Source organism: Xenopus laevis, chromosome 8S, assembly GCF_017654675.1.
Source record: "Xenopus laevis strain J_2021 chromosome 8S, Xenopus_laevis_v10.1, whole genome shotgun sequence".
Lineage (NCBI taxonomy): Eukaryota > Metazoa > Chordata > Amphibia > Anura > Pipidae > Xenopus > Xenopus laevis.
Genome location: NC_054386.1, coordinates 4,837,184 through 4,854,658, shown reverse-complemented (window position 1 = coordinate 4,854,658; position 17,475 = coordinate 4,837,184). Strand labels below are relative to the sequence as shown.

General features: G+C 40.1%; 1 protein-coding gene across 12 annotated transcripts in view; it reads left to right on the top strand.

Moving 5' to 3' along the window:
• dpf3.S (D4, zinc and double PHD fingers, family 3 S homeolog) overlaps nucleotides 1–16,578 on the top strand; it is a 101,417-nt gene extending 84,839 nt beyond the window's left edge. For 6 of the 12 annotated variants that reach the window (XM_041574337.1, XM_041574338.1, XM_041574335.1 and 3 more), the window contains 3 exons: nucleotides 11,055–11,167; nucleotides 13,946–14,027; nucleotides 15,622–16,578. In XM_041574337.1, the coding sequence (XP_041430271.1) occupies nucleotides 11,055–11,167; nucleotides 13,946–14,027; nucleotides 15,622–15,683 (257 nt within the window). In that variant the 3' untranslated portion in view covers nucleotides 15,684–16,578. 12 annotated transcript variants of the gene reach the window in all.
• Nucleotides 16,579–17,475: the final 897 nt, after the last annotated feature.

The following is a 17,475-nucleotide window of genomic DNA, read 5'->3' as shown; positions in this document are numbered from 1 at the left end:
TAGCATTGAAAAGACTAAAAAAAAAAATGTTTCAAAAAAAGCTGTTATTTATTTCAATATTTAAAGAAAGAATCGTTTGTATAATTGGCCGGCTAAAGTTGCGCAGTATTTGGAATTTTATGCATTTTATCTGGACACTGAGAAGAACATAAAATAAGTGAAAGCACTGGGGTTTGTACGTTGAGAATAAACATATTCTGCCCAGTATGCATGTTAACCACGTGGTTCTGTGTGGTAGGCTTTTTTTTTTTTTTTTTTACAGTTTTATGATATTTTTGTAAAGAAACTTTTCTAGCAGAAAAGCTGATGATGATTTTGAATGTAAGGACTGAAATGAGGAAACTAAGGGGCCTATTTATTATGCCTTGAATTTTTCTGGTTGAGTTTTTAAAGAAGGAAAGCTACGGAGGCATTTTATTGCCAATAGATTAGCTGCAATAGTGCAAGCTAGAATGTTATATTTATTCTGTAGAATGTTTTACCATACCTGAGTAAAAAACTCTAGAAGCTCTCAGTTTGTTTAGGATAGCAGCTGCAGTATTAGCTTGGTGTGACATCACTTCCTGCCTGAGTCTCTCCCTGCTCACTTATAGCTCTGGGCTCAGATTACAGTAGAGAAGGGAGGGGGGAGAGGAGCAAACTGAGCATGCTCAAGCCCAAGCCCTGGAGGTTTAAGCTGAAAACAGTTAGTCTGATACAGAAGCCCATGTGTACACAATAGAAGGAAAGAAATGTGCTGTTTCTTTTGACAGAGGACTCAGAGCAGCATTACTTTGAGGGTTTACTGGTATATTTAGATGGACCTTCTTATAAGGCTTACTTACTTTTAACCTTTCCTTCTCCTTTAAGGGGAAACATCTGGAAAAACCTGTAAAAGTCAAAGTCCCTTCTACAACTGGAAGATGTTTTTTGCCTTCATGATTTTCAAGGGTTTTGGGCTGTTAGACGCTGGTTTTCAAACTAAAATCTGCGGTTTTCGGGTGACACGATTCACGACTTATCCCGCACATACAATTTTCATTCTGATATTTTAGTAAATGAAGCCAAATTGTGGTTGGGAGTTAGGTCAAAGTTTTATTTTTTTTAAATAATTTGAAAAATTTGAGTTTTAATAAATACCCCCCTAAATGTGCACTATGGTGGTGTGTGTTAGAGTCCTGCAGCGGGTCGGGTACCCGAGGGTTCCTGCGGTTTACCCGCAAAAACCTTCGGTACCTTGTGGGTTGAGGGGAGAAGTTCTGGGTGCGGTTCTGCGGGTTTGAGGGTCGTGGGTCGGGCCACGGGTCTTCTCAGTAGTGATATTTAACCCTTTTTTCTGGTCATGGTTACTTTCAATGACGTCACTTCCAGTTTACAATGACAGCACTTCCTGATTCTTGATGGTCAGCGGGTCGTGGGTCCGGGTTGCGGACTCTAGTGTGTGTGTTGTGTAAATTCAGTTGTCCCTGAAGTGCATCACAGCTGTTTTAATCTATTACTTGCTAGGCACTAACAAATACATTTAGTGCTCCTATCTGCTATACCATGACATTTATACATATATATATATATATATATAGGATTGATACCTATTGACGTAATAAAAGCCACAAGGTTTGGCCAATGTCTAGTCACACATAGCAATAAATGAGAAGGTATGTAGTTATAGTCGCCTGTTGAAAGAAAACATATAATTGGTTACTATGGGTTACTAGACCTAGTGAAATGCTCCAACTTGTATCACGCGTTGTCTGCATCCTGAATATTATTGCTATTCAAAATTACTCAATTAAATAAGATACTAGACTTTCTATAATGACCAATGACTAGCTGAGCAGCAGATATAAGGAGAGCGTAGGAAAGAAACGCAGGACCCAGAGCATAAACTTCTCCAACAAGTCCTGAGCTTGCAAGTTTGTGCCACTGCCACTATATGGTTCTTTTAGCCCCAACAGATTAAAATGTGGCCACCATTAGTTATCAAGTTGTGACGTTACCTTTCAGTAGCTACTGAATAGCGCAGTTTGTAATCACAATAACATACCTCCAAACTGTCCTCCAGCTCAACCCGCATTGTTACTGAAATGTCCCGACTTTCTCGTTGATCTGCAGTAATCAGCCAGAAAAAGATACAAAGTTTTTGAAACTTAAATAAATAATTGCAAAAGTTCTTAGAATGTCAGCCTCCTCAATTTTACATTCACCCATTTTTAAGGTTTATTTATTCTTTAACTCAACGTCGTCCTTGCAGATTTCTACCAATTAATGCATTCAGATCATATCAATATAATCAAGACAGTCATGTGCGTATTCGAAAGTTATCTTATTTTTTTTAACTCGAATGAACTTGAAAAGTTTAACAAGCCTGAAAAAATTTGAAAAACTTGAAAATGTGAAATTTTTTTTTAACTGGAAAAAAACTTGAATGCATCAGATTCATATCCTAATCATCATTTGCAATGGGTCTACCAACTCTCAAAATAATTTTAAAAAATGTGAACTGAAAAAAAAAATCACAAATCTTGGCTACGACAACTCCTACTGACTTCTACATGAACTCGGCAGATTTATGCCAATTTTTCACACTTTTTTCGTCCTTAAAGGGATACTGTCATGGGAAAAAATATTTTTTTCAAAATGAAACAGTTAATAGTCCTGCTCCAGCAGTATTCTGCCCTGAAATCCATTTCTCAAAAGAGCAAACCGATTTTTTATATTGAATTTTTAAATCTGACATGGGGCTAGACATATTGTCAATTTCCCAGCTGCCCCAGGTCATGTGACTTGTGCTCTGATAAACTTCAATCACTCTTTACTGCTGTACTGCAAGTTGGAGTGATATCACCCCCCTCCCTTCACCCCCCCAGCAGCCAAACAACAGAACAATGGGAAGGTAACCAGATAGCAGCTCCCTAACACAAGATAACAGCTGCCTGGTAGATTTAAGAACAACACTCAATAGTAAAATCCCATGTCCCACTGAGACACATTCAGTTACATTGAGAAGGAAAAACAGCAGCCTGCCAGAAAGCATTTCTCTCCTAAAGTGCAGGCACAAGTCACATGACCAGGGGCAGCTGGGAAACTGACAAAATGTCTAGCCCCATGTCAGATTTCAAAATTAAATATAAAAAAATCTGTTTATTCTTTTGAGAAATGGATTTCAGTGCAGAATTCTGCTGGAGCAGCACTATTAACTGATTTATTTTGAAAAAACATGTTTTTCCAATGACAGTATCCCATTAATAACTTTAAAACTTGAGTTTTTGAACTCTAATTTTAATTTGTGAGTTTTAACTCCAAAAAAGTGAAACATCTGAATGTTGATAAATCAGCCCCTTGGTATTGGATGGATTCTGATATATTTGTAAGCAATAATGGCTAAGTAGGAAAATTACTACTGCCCCAACACTGTTTTTAATTGTTTTTCATACCTGAGCCATGTTGTTCATTGCTCCTTGCTTTACTCCCTCTCTGCCTGTTGTCCACTGAATTTTTCCTACATTTCTTACCTCTTTTTCTGCTCCTCTACTGAAAGTTAAATCTTCTTGTTGTCTATTTGGCTTGTTTTTTTTTATCTGAAATGGTGCTATATACGACTAGTTTTTAGGGATTCACCGAATCTACTTTTTTGGGTTCGCCGAACCCCCGAATCCTTTGCGAATGATGTGGCCGAATACCGAACCGAATCCTAATTTGCATATGCAAATTAGGGGTGTGACAAAAAGTCATGCAATTTCCTTCCCTGACCCTAATTTGCATATACATATGCAAATTAGGAGCCAGATTTGGTTCGGCTGGGCAGAAGGATTCGGCCGAATCAGAATCCTGCTGAAAAAGTCATACCTACCAGTTTTACCACCTCCTATATAAAGAAACAGTAGCCATGCAAAAGTTAGAGAGAAAGGTTATAGACAAAAAGAGAGGACACAAAATAAATATTCCATAAAAGTTTTTTGGAAGTGCTTCATGTTTCCATAAAAATAGAAAACAATTGTTATTTTTAGTAGTGTATCAATGCATATTGGGGATTAAAACAAGATGCCGAATTTAATATTTGACAGAATTATGCAAAAGTGTCCATTGTGTACAAATTCTAGTTAATCTGTGTTACATTCTTCATTTGGTTGCAAATATGTTGTTTTTTAGTATTAAACTGCCATGGCTTTTATTATTCTATATTCTGAACCTTTCGTTTCTTTTTAACAAGCATGACTGGAGAGTATTATGAAGTTACATGTAGAGGGCTTATTCATTTTAAAATGTATTATCTCCCTATCATTTGTGGGTCATTTACGAGTACAGTAAATTAAAATTTTGACGCCAGCGACTATTCACTGCGTCAAAATGGGCGTGGTGTCAAAGTTGATGCCAGCGCTATTATACTCAATGGGCGTCCGTTAATCGTCGACGGCATCTATGCCGGCACCAAAAGACGTTGACATTGGTGAAATTTCATGGCAAATTCGCCAATGTATTCGCCTGCTTCGAAACGTGGAAATTCGCTGCAATTTCGCCCATGCCGAATTAATTCACCCATCACTACTGCTGAAGCCACTACAGTTACAGCTCCAATCTGCTCATGCTCTGTGAGAGAGTATTTCTAGGTGCCCTGTATCTAGACAATTTACTCTATTACTGTGGTGTGTAGTTCTACTTATTTAGGTAATAATACAAACAAGTTCCAAATAGATTTTTGTCCCTTAAAGTGAAAAAGGTCAAAAAATCAGACACAGTAATTACATCCCAAAAAGGGCCCCCAGTCCAAGGGCCATATAATTTGGTAAAGTCAAGCAAAAACAGAAATTGGGAGAGACTGTTACGGGAAAAATAGGAGCCCAAGTGATGTATAAAAAGTCGAAAATCTTTATTCAGGATATAAGCCTGACGCGTTTCGAGATGCCTATGATTAAGTGTTATACATTATTTGGGATCCTCTTTTTCATGCAACAGTAGAGGTGGCCATAGATGTAACCAGAGGCGGACAGGCAAGCAGTGCGCTCAAGGCAGCCCGGCTGGCCACTCGCCCCCCCCTTCCCCGTCACATGCGCATGCGCAGCAATGACGCTGGCGCGCGTGCACAGTAACGACGCTCGTATATGCGCGGTAATGCTGCTTGTGTGCATGAGCAATATTGTTCGGGACGCATAGCCTACGATGAATTCCAGGTGAGTCCAGTCTAGGGGTTGGCAGAAGAGGTAGCTGCCGAGCACCCCCTAATCATTGCTCCCTAGGCAGCTGCCTCTTCTGCCTACACATAGTTACGGCCCTGGATGTAACAATTACGATCTTTCTTGGAAAAGATGTTTCCAATACACATGTATAAAGCTGAATGGTCAGATATACATATAGAAACAATAGAATTCTACCTGTATCTGATGATTCAGCACTAACAATGGCTGATGTTTGGGTCCCTTCAAAGGTGCCCGATCAAAATTTTCCGTCCAGCCTGATCAACGAGCCGACCGATATCCAAGTCTTCTGCCGATATCGGTCAGCTCTTTTCCCACCATACACGCACCATATATGAAAATTTGTTTTGTGCGTCTATGACCACCTTAAAGGGGACCCGTCACCCAAACAAAATTATTCCAAATCCTATTTTATCACGTTAGTCAAGCAAAATGAACTTTAATTACACTGTATAAATTATTTGAATATTGTTTCCATCAGTCTGGGTACTCATAATTATAGTAACCAGGAAGGATCCATTTTGTGGACACTGTTATTAAGGCAAGCCTTGCATAATCTCAGAATCTTGTTTGTGCACCAGGGGACAGGGACCCAATGTCCATGCCCATGCACTGGTTACACAATTAAATCGTTAAGAGAGCTGGGGGAATGTGGAGAGAGCAGCGACATCTAGGAAGTGCTGAATGGAAAGTGAAAGTAATTGTTTGCCCCACCTCTATGCCTAGGCATAGAGGCGGGGTAGGCAATATTTGATTGGCAGCTGATATTTTTAAATGAGTTTACAACAGCTATGAATGCTTTAATAAAAAAAAGAAATTGGCTTTCATGTTTAATTTAAAAAGGACTTTTATTATATAGATTTTTATGTCTGGGTGACGGGTCCACTTTAAGTCTCTACCAATTTCTGTTTTCGCCCTGTATCTAGACACACTTATCACATCCCACCAACACCCTATACAGACTTTTGTGGTTAGTAAAATGAAGTAGCTTTAGGTCATTGTTCTCATTTTAATTCACAGTTCAAAACAAGTACATCAACTTTATTCTTTTCCAGATCGCTCTGTTGATGTAGACACGGAGAGCAAAACCAAACCATCACTGAAGCCCCTTCCCACCTGGTGGACATAGAAAGAGGCAATAAGCGCCCCCCCCAGACTCCTCCTTGTTTAACTGAAAGGAGAAAAAAAACCTTCTATTCCCAAAGCGATGGCAATAGGATTCTACTCCTTTTCACCATTTGTGAGGCCTACAATATTCTCATTTGACTGTTCAAATACTGTATATATTACCATAGTTCTTTACATTGCCTCCTCTTTCCATAATGTAGTTCTCTGATATAATGCATTCAATGTACTAACTATTATCATTTTTAATTCTTTCTGTTTTAATGTAACCTCTCTAGTTAAAGGACCAGTAACATCAAAATAAATTAGTTTGTATACCATGACAAATTAAAGTAAATGCCGTTTTTTCATGTGCCTATTTTTTTCTCTCTCTGCAACTTTTTTGTCCAAAAAAGTCAATGGGCATTTTTCTTTTTTTTTGCTCATCACTACTCAGCTGTGGTTACAGATTTCCATTGTTTTTCTAAAACTGTCTCTCGGTAAGAACTGCAGTTGAGCATTTCCTTGCATTATCCAGGTTATTTATAATATTGCACCAATCGAAAAACATTGAGAGGCCCTCACCCAACTTGTAACCCATAGATACGAGGCAGCAGTTGGTTCTGCTTGTTCTACTGGAGTAAGACATGCTCACTGGTTGCTATGGGTTACTACTCCAGAGGAATCAGACATAACTTCTGTGTATCCCCCTCTTTACATTTTTGGGAGGTATGATTTAAAGGAGAACCAACCCCTTAATTATAAAACCCCCTACCCTACATAGACCCTGCTCCCCCCAGCCTAGCTGTTACCCTCGGTAAATGCCCTAACTACTTACCCCTTGGTGCAGATTCTGTGCAGCAGAGTTCACGGGTGCCATCTTCTTCTCTTCAGTAATCTTCTTTTGGTCACTTTCGGCGCATGTGCAGTTTTCATGAACCGGAAGATTACTCCAACTATGCATGCTACCAAACTCCACAGATTACTGAAGAGAAGAAGATGGCGCCCGTGAACTCCGCTGGACAGAATCTGCACCGAGGGGTAAGTAAAGAGTTAGGGGCATTTGCCCTGGGTTACACCTAGGCTGGGGGGAGCAGGGTGAGGCTTCTATGTAGGGTAGGAGGTAGGGGTTTCTATAATTAAAGGTTTGGTTCTCCTTTAGCAACAGATGGAGTGAAGTAGATTGCATAACCCAATGCTACATCTACCATGGACATGACATGTTTAGTTGTACCCACTTATGCATGCCATCATAACGAGATGCACAGCGTGTTTCTGTAATTACTTTTGTAAATGTTCTTTCCCATAAAATGAAGAATAAGGAACTTCTAAAATTAGACTTGGGTATGAAAAGATTTCAGAACTGAGAAATTAAACAATCTCGTGTATGTGTAGCCTTTAAACACAAAGCTAATGTAGGAACGTCTACTGTAAACCAGTTCCCAAAGCAAATCCCCGGCATTCCATTTAACTAAACCACACTTAATCTAATACAGTTTAACATCTTGAAAATATTTCCATTAACCTGCCGCAACTCCTGAAAACAATGCTAAAAAGGAGTGTAAATTACATGTCTCTCTACTTGCAGAATATCACAAGATAGCTTGAAAAAAAACATTTTTACTCCAGATTGTTGGCTAGGTATATCTTTGTATTGAATAATGATCACTAGCGGATATTTTGAAAAGATGTTATCCCCTATATTTTGTGGCTGTTTCTTCTTGGCAGATGATTAGTTTTAAAGGGATACTGTCATGGAAAAACAAGTTTTTTTCAAAACACATCAGTTAATAGTGCTGCTACAGCAGAATCCTGCACTGAAAACCAATTTTTTTTATATTCAATTTTGAAATCTGACTTGGGGCTAGACATATTGTCAGTTTCCCAGCTGCCCCAGTCATGTGACTTGTAGTCTCAGTAGGACTTGGCTTTTACTATTGAGTGTTGTTCTTAGATCTACCAGGCAGCTGTTATCTTGTGTTGGGAAGCTGCTATCTGGTTACCTTCCCATTGTTCTGGAGGGGGTGATATCACTCCAACTTTCAGTACAGCAGTAAAAAGTGACTGAAGTTTATCAGAGCACAAGTCACATGACTGGGGGCAACTGGAAACTGACAATATGTCTAGCCCGATGTCAGATTTCAAAATTGGATATAAAAAAATCTGTTTGCTCTTTTGATAAATGAATTTCAGTGCAGAATTCTGCTGGATCAGCACTATTAACTGATGAGTTTAAAAAAACATTTTTTCCCATGACAGTATCCCTTTAAGGAATGACATTTGTGCGGAACACCTGCTCTTATGCTCTTTTCCTTATGCACAATGATTGGTCTCTGTGATTTAATGTTATTTTAATGACTATGTAGAGTGTAAAGAGATGAGCCATAGGGATATAGTTTGATTCATTGGACCCTTCTTAGGCCAGAGTCACTCTGTACTTTCAGCTGTACTTGATGCTTACAAGCATATTAAATATTTTAACATTTGAAAAAAACAAATGTCTCTGAACATGTCTTATTTGCTTGGCTTACGTATGTCTGCTTTTCAGCTCTCCAACTGAACTAGGTTGGCAGACCACAAGTTGCTCATGCATAGAAACTAAATAAGATTCTATTGTTAGATATTGTTATTGATGCTGAACTGATACTTGTGTTTAATCAGGAAAATGGACTCACTGTGTTTTGTCTGCCCTTTTGTCCAATCAGCATTAGGTGCAATGATACCATGGGTTGAGTATCATAAACAAAAAAGATGTACAGCTATGGGATTTGTTCCCATATGGATCAGATCCCATACCTGTATATGTATACTGATCTGTGCTAAAGGAGAACCAAACCCATTTTATTAAAATCCCCTACCCTACATAGACCCCCCTCCCTGCTCCCCCCCCCAGCCTAGGTGTTACCCTGGGTAAATGCCCCTAACTCTTTACTTACCCCTTGTTGCAGATTCAGGGCATCAGAGTTCACAGGCGCCATCTTCTTCTCTTTGGTAATCTTCAGGAAGAGAACGGCGTGTCGATGCATTCGCAGTTGGCGCAATCTGCCGGTCATGAACAACTGTGAATGCGCCAAAAGCTACGGAAATTGCAGAATCTCCAGAAGAAGACCCGAAGATTACCGAAGAGAGCTTCCCAGTCATGCAGAACTCAAGCAGCTTTGTTTGTTTACCTGTAGAGCAGTCAGTGATTGTTTAGAGATTTGTATTGGATTTTATTTTTGCCTTTACATCCCCTTTACTGTTTCCAACTCCAGCTGCAGGGACAAAGATCATGGAGCCAGATTTAAACAGATAAACTGGGATTCTATTTGGAGGATTATTTTGCTGCAGCCACTGGTTCTGCAGAGTTGGAGAAAGTTTGTATTAAACAAAACAAAAACTATAAAATCCACATTAGATTACATGACAACACAGGACCCAGTGCAGTCTGTATATTCTGATTATTAATCAGTCTTGTTGTATCGGCTTCTGGCAGATATTATTTGACTTGTGCTGTTTTGATAATTTATTATGATCCCTAAGCAGCCAGACCACACTGAGCATGTGCAGGGTCAGGGTCAGGCAAAGATGTATAACAAAGTTACAAGATGGTGACCCCCTGTGGCCAACTTTGAAAGCATAAATCATTTGTTTGATTAGGCTTGTGGTGCAGTAAGTTCATGTTTATGTTTAGTATATAAAATACAGCATTTCTAGCCTTATTTTATTTTAGACTTTAGTTTCCCTTTAAAAGGAATATAGTGTTACACTAACTTTACAATTTTAACCTGGCCTAACTGTGACAACTGATTGGACTAGGCCATTAAAAAGCACCTGCTGTGAAGAAGCAATAAAGCCTTATTATTTGCCTCAGTCATTACAGGTATGGGATCTGTTATCCAGAATGCTCGGGACCTGGGGTTTTCCAGATAACTGATCTTTCCGTAATTTGGATAATCGTGCCAAAAGTCTACTAGAAAATCATATAAACATGAAATAAACCCAATAGGCTGGTTTTGCTTCCAATAAGGATTAATTATATCTTAGTTGGGATCAAATACAAGCGACTGTTTTATTATTACACAGAAAAGGGGAATCATTTTTAAAGATTTTGATTATAATGGAGTCTATAGGAGACGGCCTTTCCGTAATTCTGAAGTTTCTGGGTAATGGGTTTCCGGATAACGGATCCCATACCTGTACCATAAAAATGAAAAAAAAAATGTAATTGTATTTTACTTCCCTGTTTTTTTTCTTGCAGAGGGAAGTCATTAATGTCTCTGGGTCCTTCCTCTAAGCTCAAGTCTGGAGTGAAACACAAGTCGGGGCCACGATGTTTCTGCTGCCCCAAAACGTTACGCGCTCCTTCCATTTTAGGGAATGTTGTCTTTTTGTTTTTCTGTTATGGTATGAAAATGCATAAAGTGTCATTTGGGTTTCATTTTTTTTTTACTCCGCTTTATGTGCCCCCTTCAAAGCTCAGGTAAATGAAATGAAATAAACATTAACAGAGCCGCTTGTCTAAAGCAACCTGAACAAGCGAAGCGCTCGCATATACAGTAGCAACATGCTGAACTCTAGTATTTACGCTTCTAAATGTTATTGTGTATTCCATTTTTATCTTGAGAGCTCGGAGCTATTTTGCTTTTGCTTACAGTGTGAGTGAGAGGGAATCCCTATGTGACTGGCAGCAAAAGGGTTATTGCTTGCTCTTCCCAAATAGTCGCTATCCCTGTTGCACTTGTTTTTCACTTCGAAGCCAGAAGGATCCCACAGCTTTTCTTTCTGACTTTCCCTTAGGCCACCCCACCTGCCTGCAGTTCACTGTGAATATGACCGAGGCTGTAAATTCCTACCAGTGGCAATGCATCGAGTGCAAATCCTGTATTGTCTGTGGGACATCGGAGAATGATGTGAGTTTATTATGGTTGTGAGAAAGAATCATATTTAGGAGCATGCAGTGAAATTGTTAATAAAAACTAAGTATATTTCTTCTGCACGGTGTTCTGATATTCTGGTCAGGGTTGGACTGGGCCACCGGGACACCGGGAAAAAACCTGGTGGGCCCCCGGCTCTTATTGGCCCTGCCGGCCCAGATCCCCACCCTCATCCTCGATAGGAAGGTTTCTTAATGTTGCGACAGCCCTTTGTTGGGCAGTCGCGGCAAAAACATTTTGCTCATTCGCACATCCCTGGGCCCAGTGACGGGCCAGCCTGGGCAGACGCCCTAGGCAGCCCAGCTGGTTGGATCACCCCAACAGCGCTTGCACAGAAAACCTAGTGTGCGTGGAAAAAAGTGCGCATGCGCAAAAGAATCTGTTGTACGCGCATGCGCGAAAACATGAGGCGCCGCGAAAGGGACAGCGCGCATGCGCAAGCTGACACACCGGCCTGAGAGGGGACCGGACTAGGGGTAGGGGAGGCAGAAGGTACGTGCCTGGCACCCCTCCAGCTTGCGGGGACCCGGTGTTTTCTGGATATGGGGTCTCTCCGTAATTTGAATCTCCATCTTTAGTAATTTAAACATTAAAGGGGAACTATTGCGAAAATGAAAAGTTAATATTAGCTTCATCATATTGAAATCAGAAACTTTCTAAACACAATCATTTAAATATTCTGTATTGTTTCTGAAATAATCAAGTTTATCTTCACTATCCCTCTCTCAGCATCTGTTTCTCTTCATTCTCTCTTCATGCGGCAGTTGGGTGTCAGATATTCATTGACAGTAAAGGTGGCCATACACTGAGAGATCTGCTCGTTTGGTGATGTCGCCAAACGAGCGGATCTCTCCCCGATATGCCAACCTTGAGGTGGACGATATCAGGCTGATCCGATCGTGGGCCCTAGGGCCCGATGATCGGATCATGATGATGGGTAACGGGCGGTCCACGGTCCGACAGGATTTTTAGTCCCGTCCGATCGACATCTGTCGACTTTCGGCCAGATATCGATCGAGGAAGCCCATTGGAGGGCCCCATACATGTCAGCAGCTTTTGTCGGCCCGTGTATGGCCAGCTTTAGATCCAATATATCTTATAGGGGGGCTCCTTTTGCCTAGAAGATGTATTAGAGCTCATTCTATTAAAATCACCAGACATCATGTCTCTCTACATGCAGAATTTGTGTAAAAGGCAGTTATTTTGTTAGATTGTATTTGTATTGGAATCAGTTATTTGAGTGAGCTCTAATACATCTTCTAGGCAAAAGGAGCCCCCCTATAAGATATATTGGATCTAACTGTCAGTGAATATCTGACACCCAACTGCTGCACGAAGAGAGAATGAAGAGAAACAGATGCTGAGAGAGGAATAGTGAAGATAAACTCAATTATTTCAGAAACAATGCAGAATATTTAATTGATTGTTTTTAGGAAGTTTCTTATTTCAGTATCAGAAAGCTTATATTACATTTTCGCGATAGTTCCCTTTTAATTCAGCCCAATGGGATTGTTTTGGCTCCAGTAAGGATGAATTATATCTTAGTTGAATCAAGTACAAATCTACTGTTGAATTGTTACAGAGAGGATATTGGAGGATAACAGGTTTCTGGATAATGGAGCCCATAGTTGTACAGGAAAAAAAAATCCAATAAAGTTCTTTTCTGTAGGAAACTCTCAGGAATACTCAGCAGGGAAGGGGGGGCAATGTGCAAAACAAAAGCACACGGCACCTTGTTCCCTGTATTTACACCCACATGTTCCAGGTGCAAATCTATATATACTGGTTGTTACAAGCAGGACTGTTTGAGGTCTTACAGGATTCCCAGCACCCGGCTGGAAGCTCTAACAAAGACACAGTCTCTACAAGAATTCCCTGGCTGCCCATCCCTTTTTATATTACTAAAGGAACCCTGATTATCTATAATGTGGCACATTGGGCTATAGATATGTCATTTTGTGCATAAAGTCCGAGAATTAAAATAGGCCCTGGCATTTCAGGTACACAGAGGCCCAATCAGCCCCCGCCAGCCCACTAAATAGTGACTTTCAATGGCACCTTATAGCAGCCCCTCTGGCATTTGCCAGAACCCACAGATTGCCAGTCCGGGCCTGGTATAAACCAGTTGAAGGACACTGAAGTGTCCCTATGTGGGCCTAAATGCATAACATATCTCAGAGAAGTAATTAGCAATGTTACATATACAATTAAACAATTCAGATTTAGGATAATCCCTTACACCTCTACATGACACAAAGCATTTACATTTTATACGGGAAAGAAAGCCTGTATTTTAGGTGTAGGGACCTTCAGTATAAGAAGGGTGGTGACACGCTAAGATTCCCGGAGAGATTAGTCGCCCAGCAACAAATCAATTCTTCAGGCGACTAATCTCCCCGAAAAGCCTTCCCATTGGCTAAAAATTAAATAACCCGGCGGGATGGCACTCGGAGTGCTTTGTTTTCTGAAGTCGCCCAAAGTTTCCTCGTGAGGCAACTTAGGGTCACTTCGTAAAAAGAAGCGCTTCGAGTGCCATCCCACCGGCGTTTTACATTCTAGCCGGCGGGAGGCTTTTTGGGGAGATTAGTCGTCCGAAGAAGAGGAAATTTGTTGTTGGGCGACTAATCTCCCCGGAATCTTAGCGTGTGTCACCACCCTAAGAAAGGCAAGGTTCTCTTCTCTACACAAACCTCATGTTTGTACAGGAGCAATGTTTATATCAATTTAATCTACATTTAAGTGTTTTTATTTTAGGAACAGCTGCTTTTTTGTGATGACTGTGACCGTGGATACCACATGTACTGTCTAATCCCACCCGTGGCTGAACCTCCAGAAGGTACGAGCCTGGCCCAAAACTGTAATAAGAGAGACATTATTGACTAGGGATGCACCAAATCCACTATTTTGGATTTGGCTGAACCCCCGAATCCTTTGTGAAAGATTCGGCCAAATCCCCAACCAAATCCGAATCGTAATTTGCATATGCAAATTAGGGGTGGGAAGGGGAAAACTTTTTATATTTCCTTGTTTTGTGACAAAAAGTCATAAGCATATACAAATTAGGATTCAGGTTCGGTTCGGCCAGGCAGAAGGATTCGGCCGAATCCGAATCCTGCTGAAAATTTTGATGCACCTTTCACTTCTAACCATCCTTTGTCCTACACAGGACAGTATAAAGTGCAGTCCAAATCCAAGTGTGCTACATGGGGATTGGTCAGTTGGACAAGGGGCTTGAACTTTAAAGGGGAAGTAAAGTGTAACATAGAATAAGGCTAGAAAGGTTAGAATGCTTTCAATTGTGGCTCTGTAGAAGGTGATTTGTGCAGACCTGTTGACTCCACACCTTTTCCAGTTTTCCGAGAAAATGAAGACGTTGATGAGCTTTCCGGATTATGACCTTGGTGTTATCAGTCCATTTTAAAGAATTTGCAATGTGCAGACCTAGAAATTTGATACTTTCAACCTGCTCTATTTTGATGTTTTCAATTTGTAAGGGTTCGTGTTTATCTGAATGTTTTCTGAAATCTATGATCATCTCTTTTGTTTTTGCTGTGTTTAGGATCAGGTCATGCTCTTTGCTATATTCAGTGATGTTGTGCACTAGCTTGTCTGTATCCTCTTTCATCATTGTCTTGGATGAGGCCCAGCACAGTCGTGTCATCTGCAAACTTATAGACTTTGCAGTTGTTTATAGAAGATGAGCAGTCAAAGGTGTAGAGGGAGAAAAGCATGAACTTACTGCACCACAAGCCTAATCAAACAAATGATTTATGCTTTCAAAGTTGGCCACAGGGGGTCACCATCTTGTAACTTTGTTATACATCTTTGCAAGACCAAGACTGTGCACATGCTCAGTGTGGTCTGGGCTGCTTAGGGATCATCATAAATGATCAAAACAGCACAATTCAAATAATATCTGCCAGAAGCCGATACAGCAAGACTGATTAATAATCAGAATATACAGACTGTGTTGGGTCTGCTGATACAAATCGCTATTCAGTCGCTGACTGCTCTACAGGGAAACAAACAAATCCGCTTGAGTTCTGCATGGCTGGGAAGAAAGGCTCCCCCTTTCTTTGTTTCCCTGCAGAGCAGTTAGGGACTGTCTGACAATTCTTATCCACAGCAGTCAGAGCAAGTAAAACGAAAGGGGGAATTTCACTGCATACAGTCAGGTTTCTTATAAAAACAGTACACATTTTTTAATTAAAGTATATTGGAGATAGGTTTCATTTTCCTTAAAGAAAGTAAAAACTGGAATTTATTTTTTCACCTTTACATCCCCTGTAAACATCTGCTCAACTAAACAGTATTTAGCACTTCTTACTGATTGCAGACTTAGACAGAGTACATGGTCCAACAATGTCTGGTTGGAATGAACTGGTTTTTAATGAAGACAAACCTAATATTTACTTATTCTCTTTAAACAGGAAGCTGGAGCTGCCATTTGTGCGAGAACGAATTAAAGGAGAAGACCTTGTTCTCCATCTAAATTTGCTATGCAGAGAGAAAACCATCTCTTTAAAAGAAAGACCAACTTTTTCTCTCACACGGCTCACACTTAACTAAGCTCATCGTTTGGTTCTATTTAGTTACCATCCTGCTGATTTACTCGTTTTTAAATCACCAGAATACACAAAGTTGATGTACAGTTTGACCATTGGGGAAACTCCAGGCAGCAGTACTGCCAGGACTGATTATTATTTAGATAGGGGTTGCAGTGCCGCTTATTCCCAGATATTCTTCAGTATTCGCTGGTCTGATATTTTATAAGCTACAGTAGGTTTGTACATGGAGGGACGTTGGTTACAAGTTACATTAAACACATATTGTGGGTGCAGGAGCCCCCCACTAACATTACTCTTTCTTCCAACACTGCACACATCTGTATTGCTCTGTTTCACCTGTCTGTCTGTCTGTCCCTTATATAACACTGATACAAGCTCTTTCCTGACAAGATTCCTTTAAAATGCTTTTTAATATTTAAAGAGACATTATTGGTAACAAAATGATGCTGCTGTTAAATTGTATCGTACATATAGAACGAGCCACAGGTTTTGAATCCTTTTAATACCTTGATGCAGAACACTGTCCAGAATGATGTCCATAGACTCCCACGGGTGAAATAAATTGTCTCAAGTCAAAAAAAAATTGTTGCCCATAGACTTCAATGCATTTTGGCGAATTTCGCTGTTTAGTAGGGATGGGCGAATTTTTTTTGCCTAGTTTCGCCGAAAAAATTACGCCCATAGACTTGTATGGTGGTGTGCATCAAAAAAAAAAGACGCGCGGCAAAACAATTTCTCTGCGCGACAAAAAAATTTTGACGCCCATAGACTTTAATGCCCGTCTGCGACATTTCGCTGGCGGTGAATTTTTGGCGAAATGAAACGGGTCAAATTCGCCCATCCCTACTGTTTAGCAAATTTTTGTCGAATCAAAATGGGTCAGATTGGCCCTTCACTAATAACTGGTGCCGTTGGAGGAAGTGGAGGTTTTAAATGAGGAGAATTCCATTGTTCTCTAAGTATCAGTAACTGACATTAAGCCCGTGTTGCAAAAATTACATGACTATAACATAAAATTCATGTTTTGTGATGAATCTGGGTTCAGAAATGCACTCCTTGTAATTTAGTCATTCCTATATACAGTATACAGTCATATGAAAAAGTTTGGGAACCCCTCTCAGCCTGCATAATAATTTACTCCACTTTCAACAAAAAAAGATAACAGTGGTATGTCTTTCATTTCCCAGGAACATCTGAGTACTGAGGTGTTTTCTGAACAAAGATTTTTAGTGAAGCAGTATTCAGTTGTATGGGATTAAATCAAATGTGAAAAACTGGCTGCGCAAAAATGTGAGTGTTGTTCTTAGATCTACCAGGCAGCTGTTATCTTGTGTTAGGGAGCTGTTATCTGGTTACCTTCCCATTGTTCTTTTGTTTGGCTGCTGGGGGGAAAGAGAGGGGTGATATCACTCCAACTTGCAGTACAGCAGTAAAGAGTGACTGAAGTTTATCAGAGTACAAGTCACATGACTTGGGGCAGCTGGGAAATTGACAACATGTCTAGCCCCATGTCAGAATTCAAAATTGAATATAAAAAAATCTGTTTGCTCCTTTGATAAATGGATTTCAGTGCAGAATTCTGCTGGTGCAGCACTATTAACTGATTCATTTTGGAAAAAAATTATTCCCATGACAGTATCCCTTTAAATGATGCGAAACTCTGGTAGGGGCAGGTATCATCTTTAAGAACATCTCTATGTAAAATAAGTAAAGAAT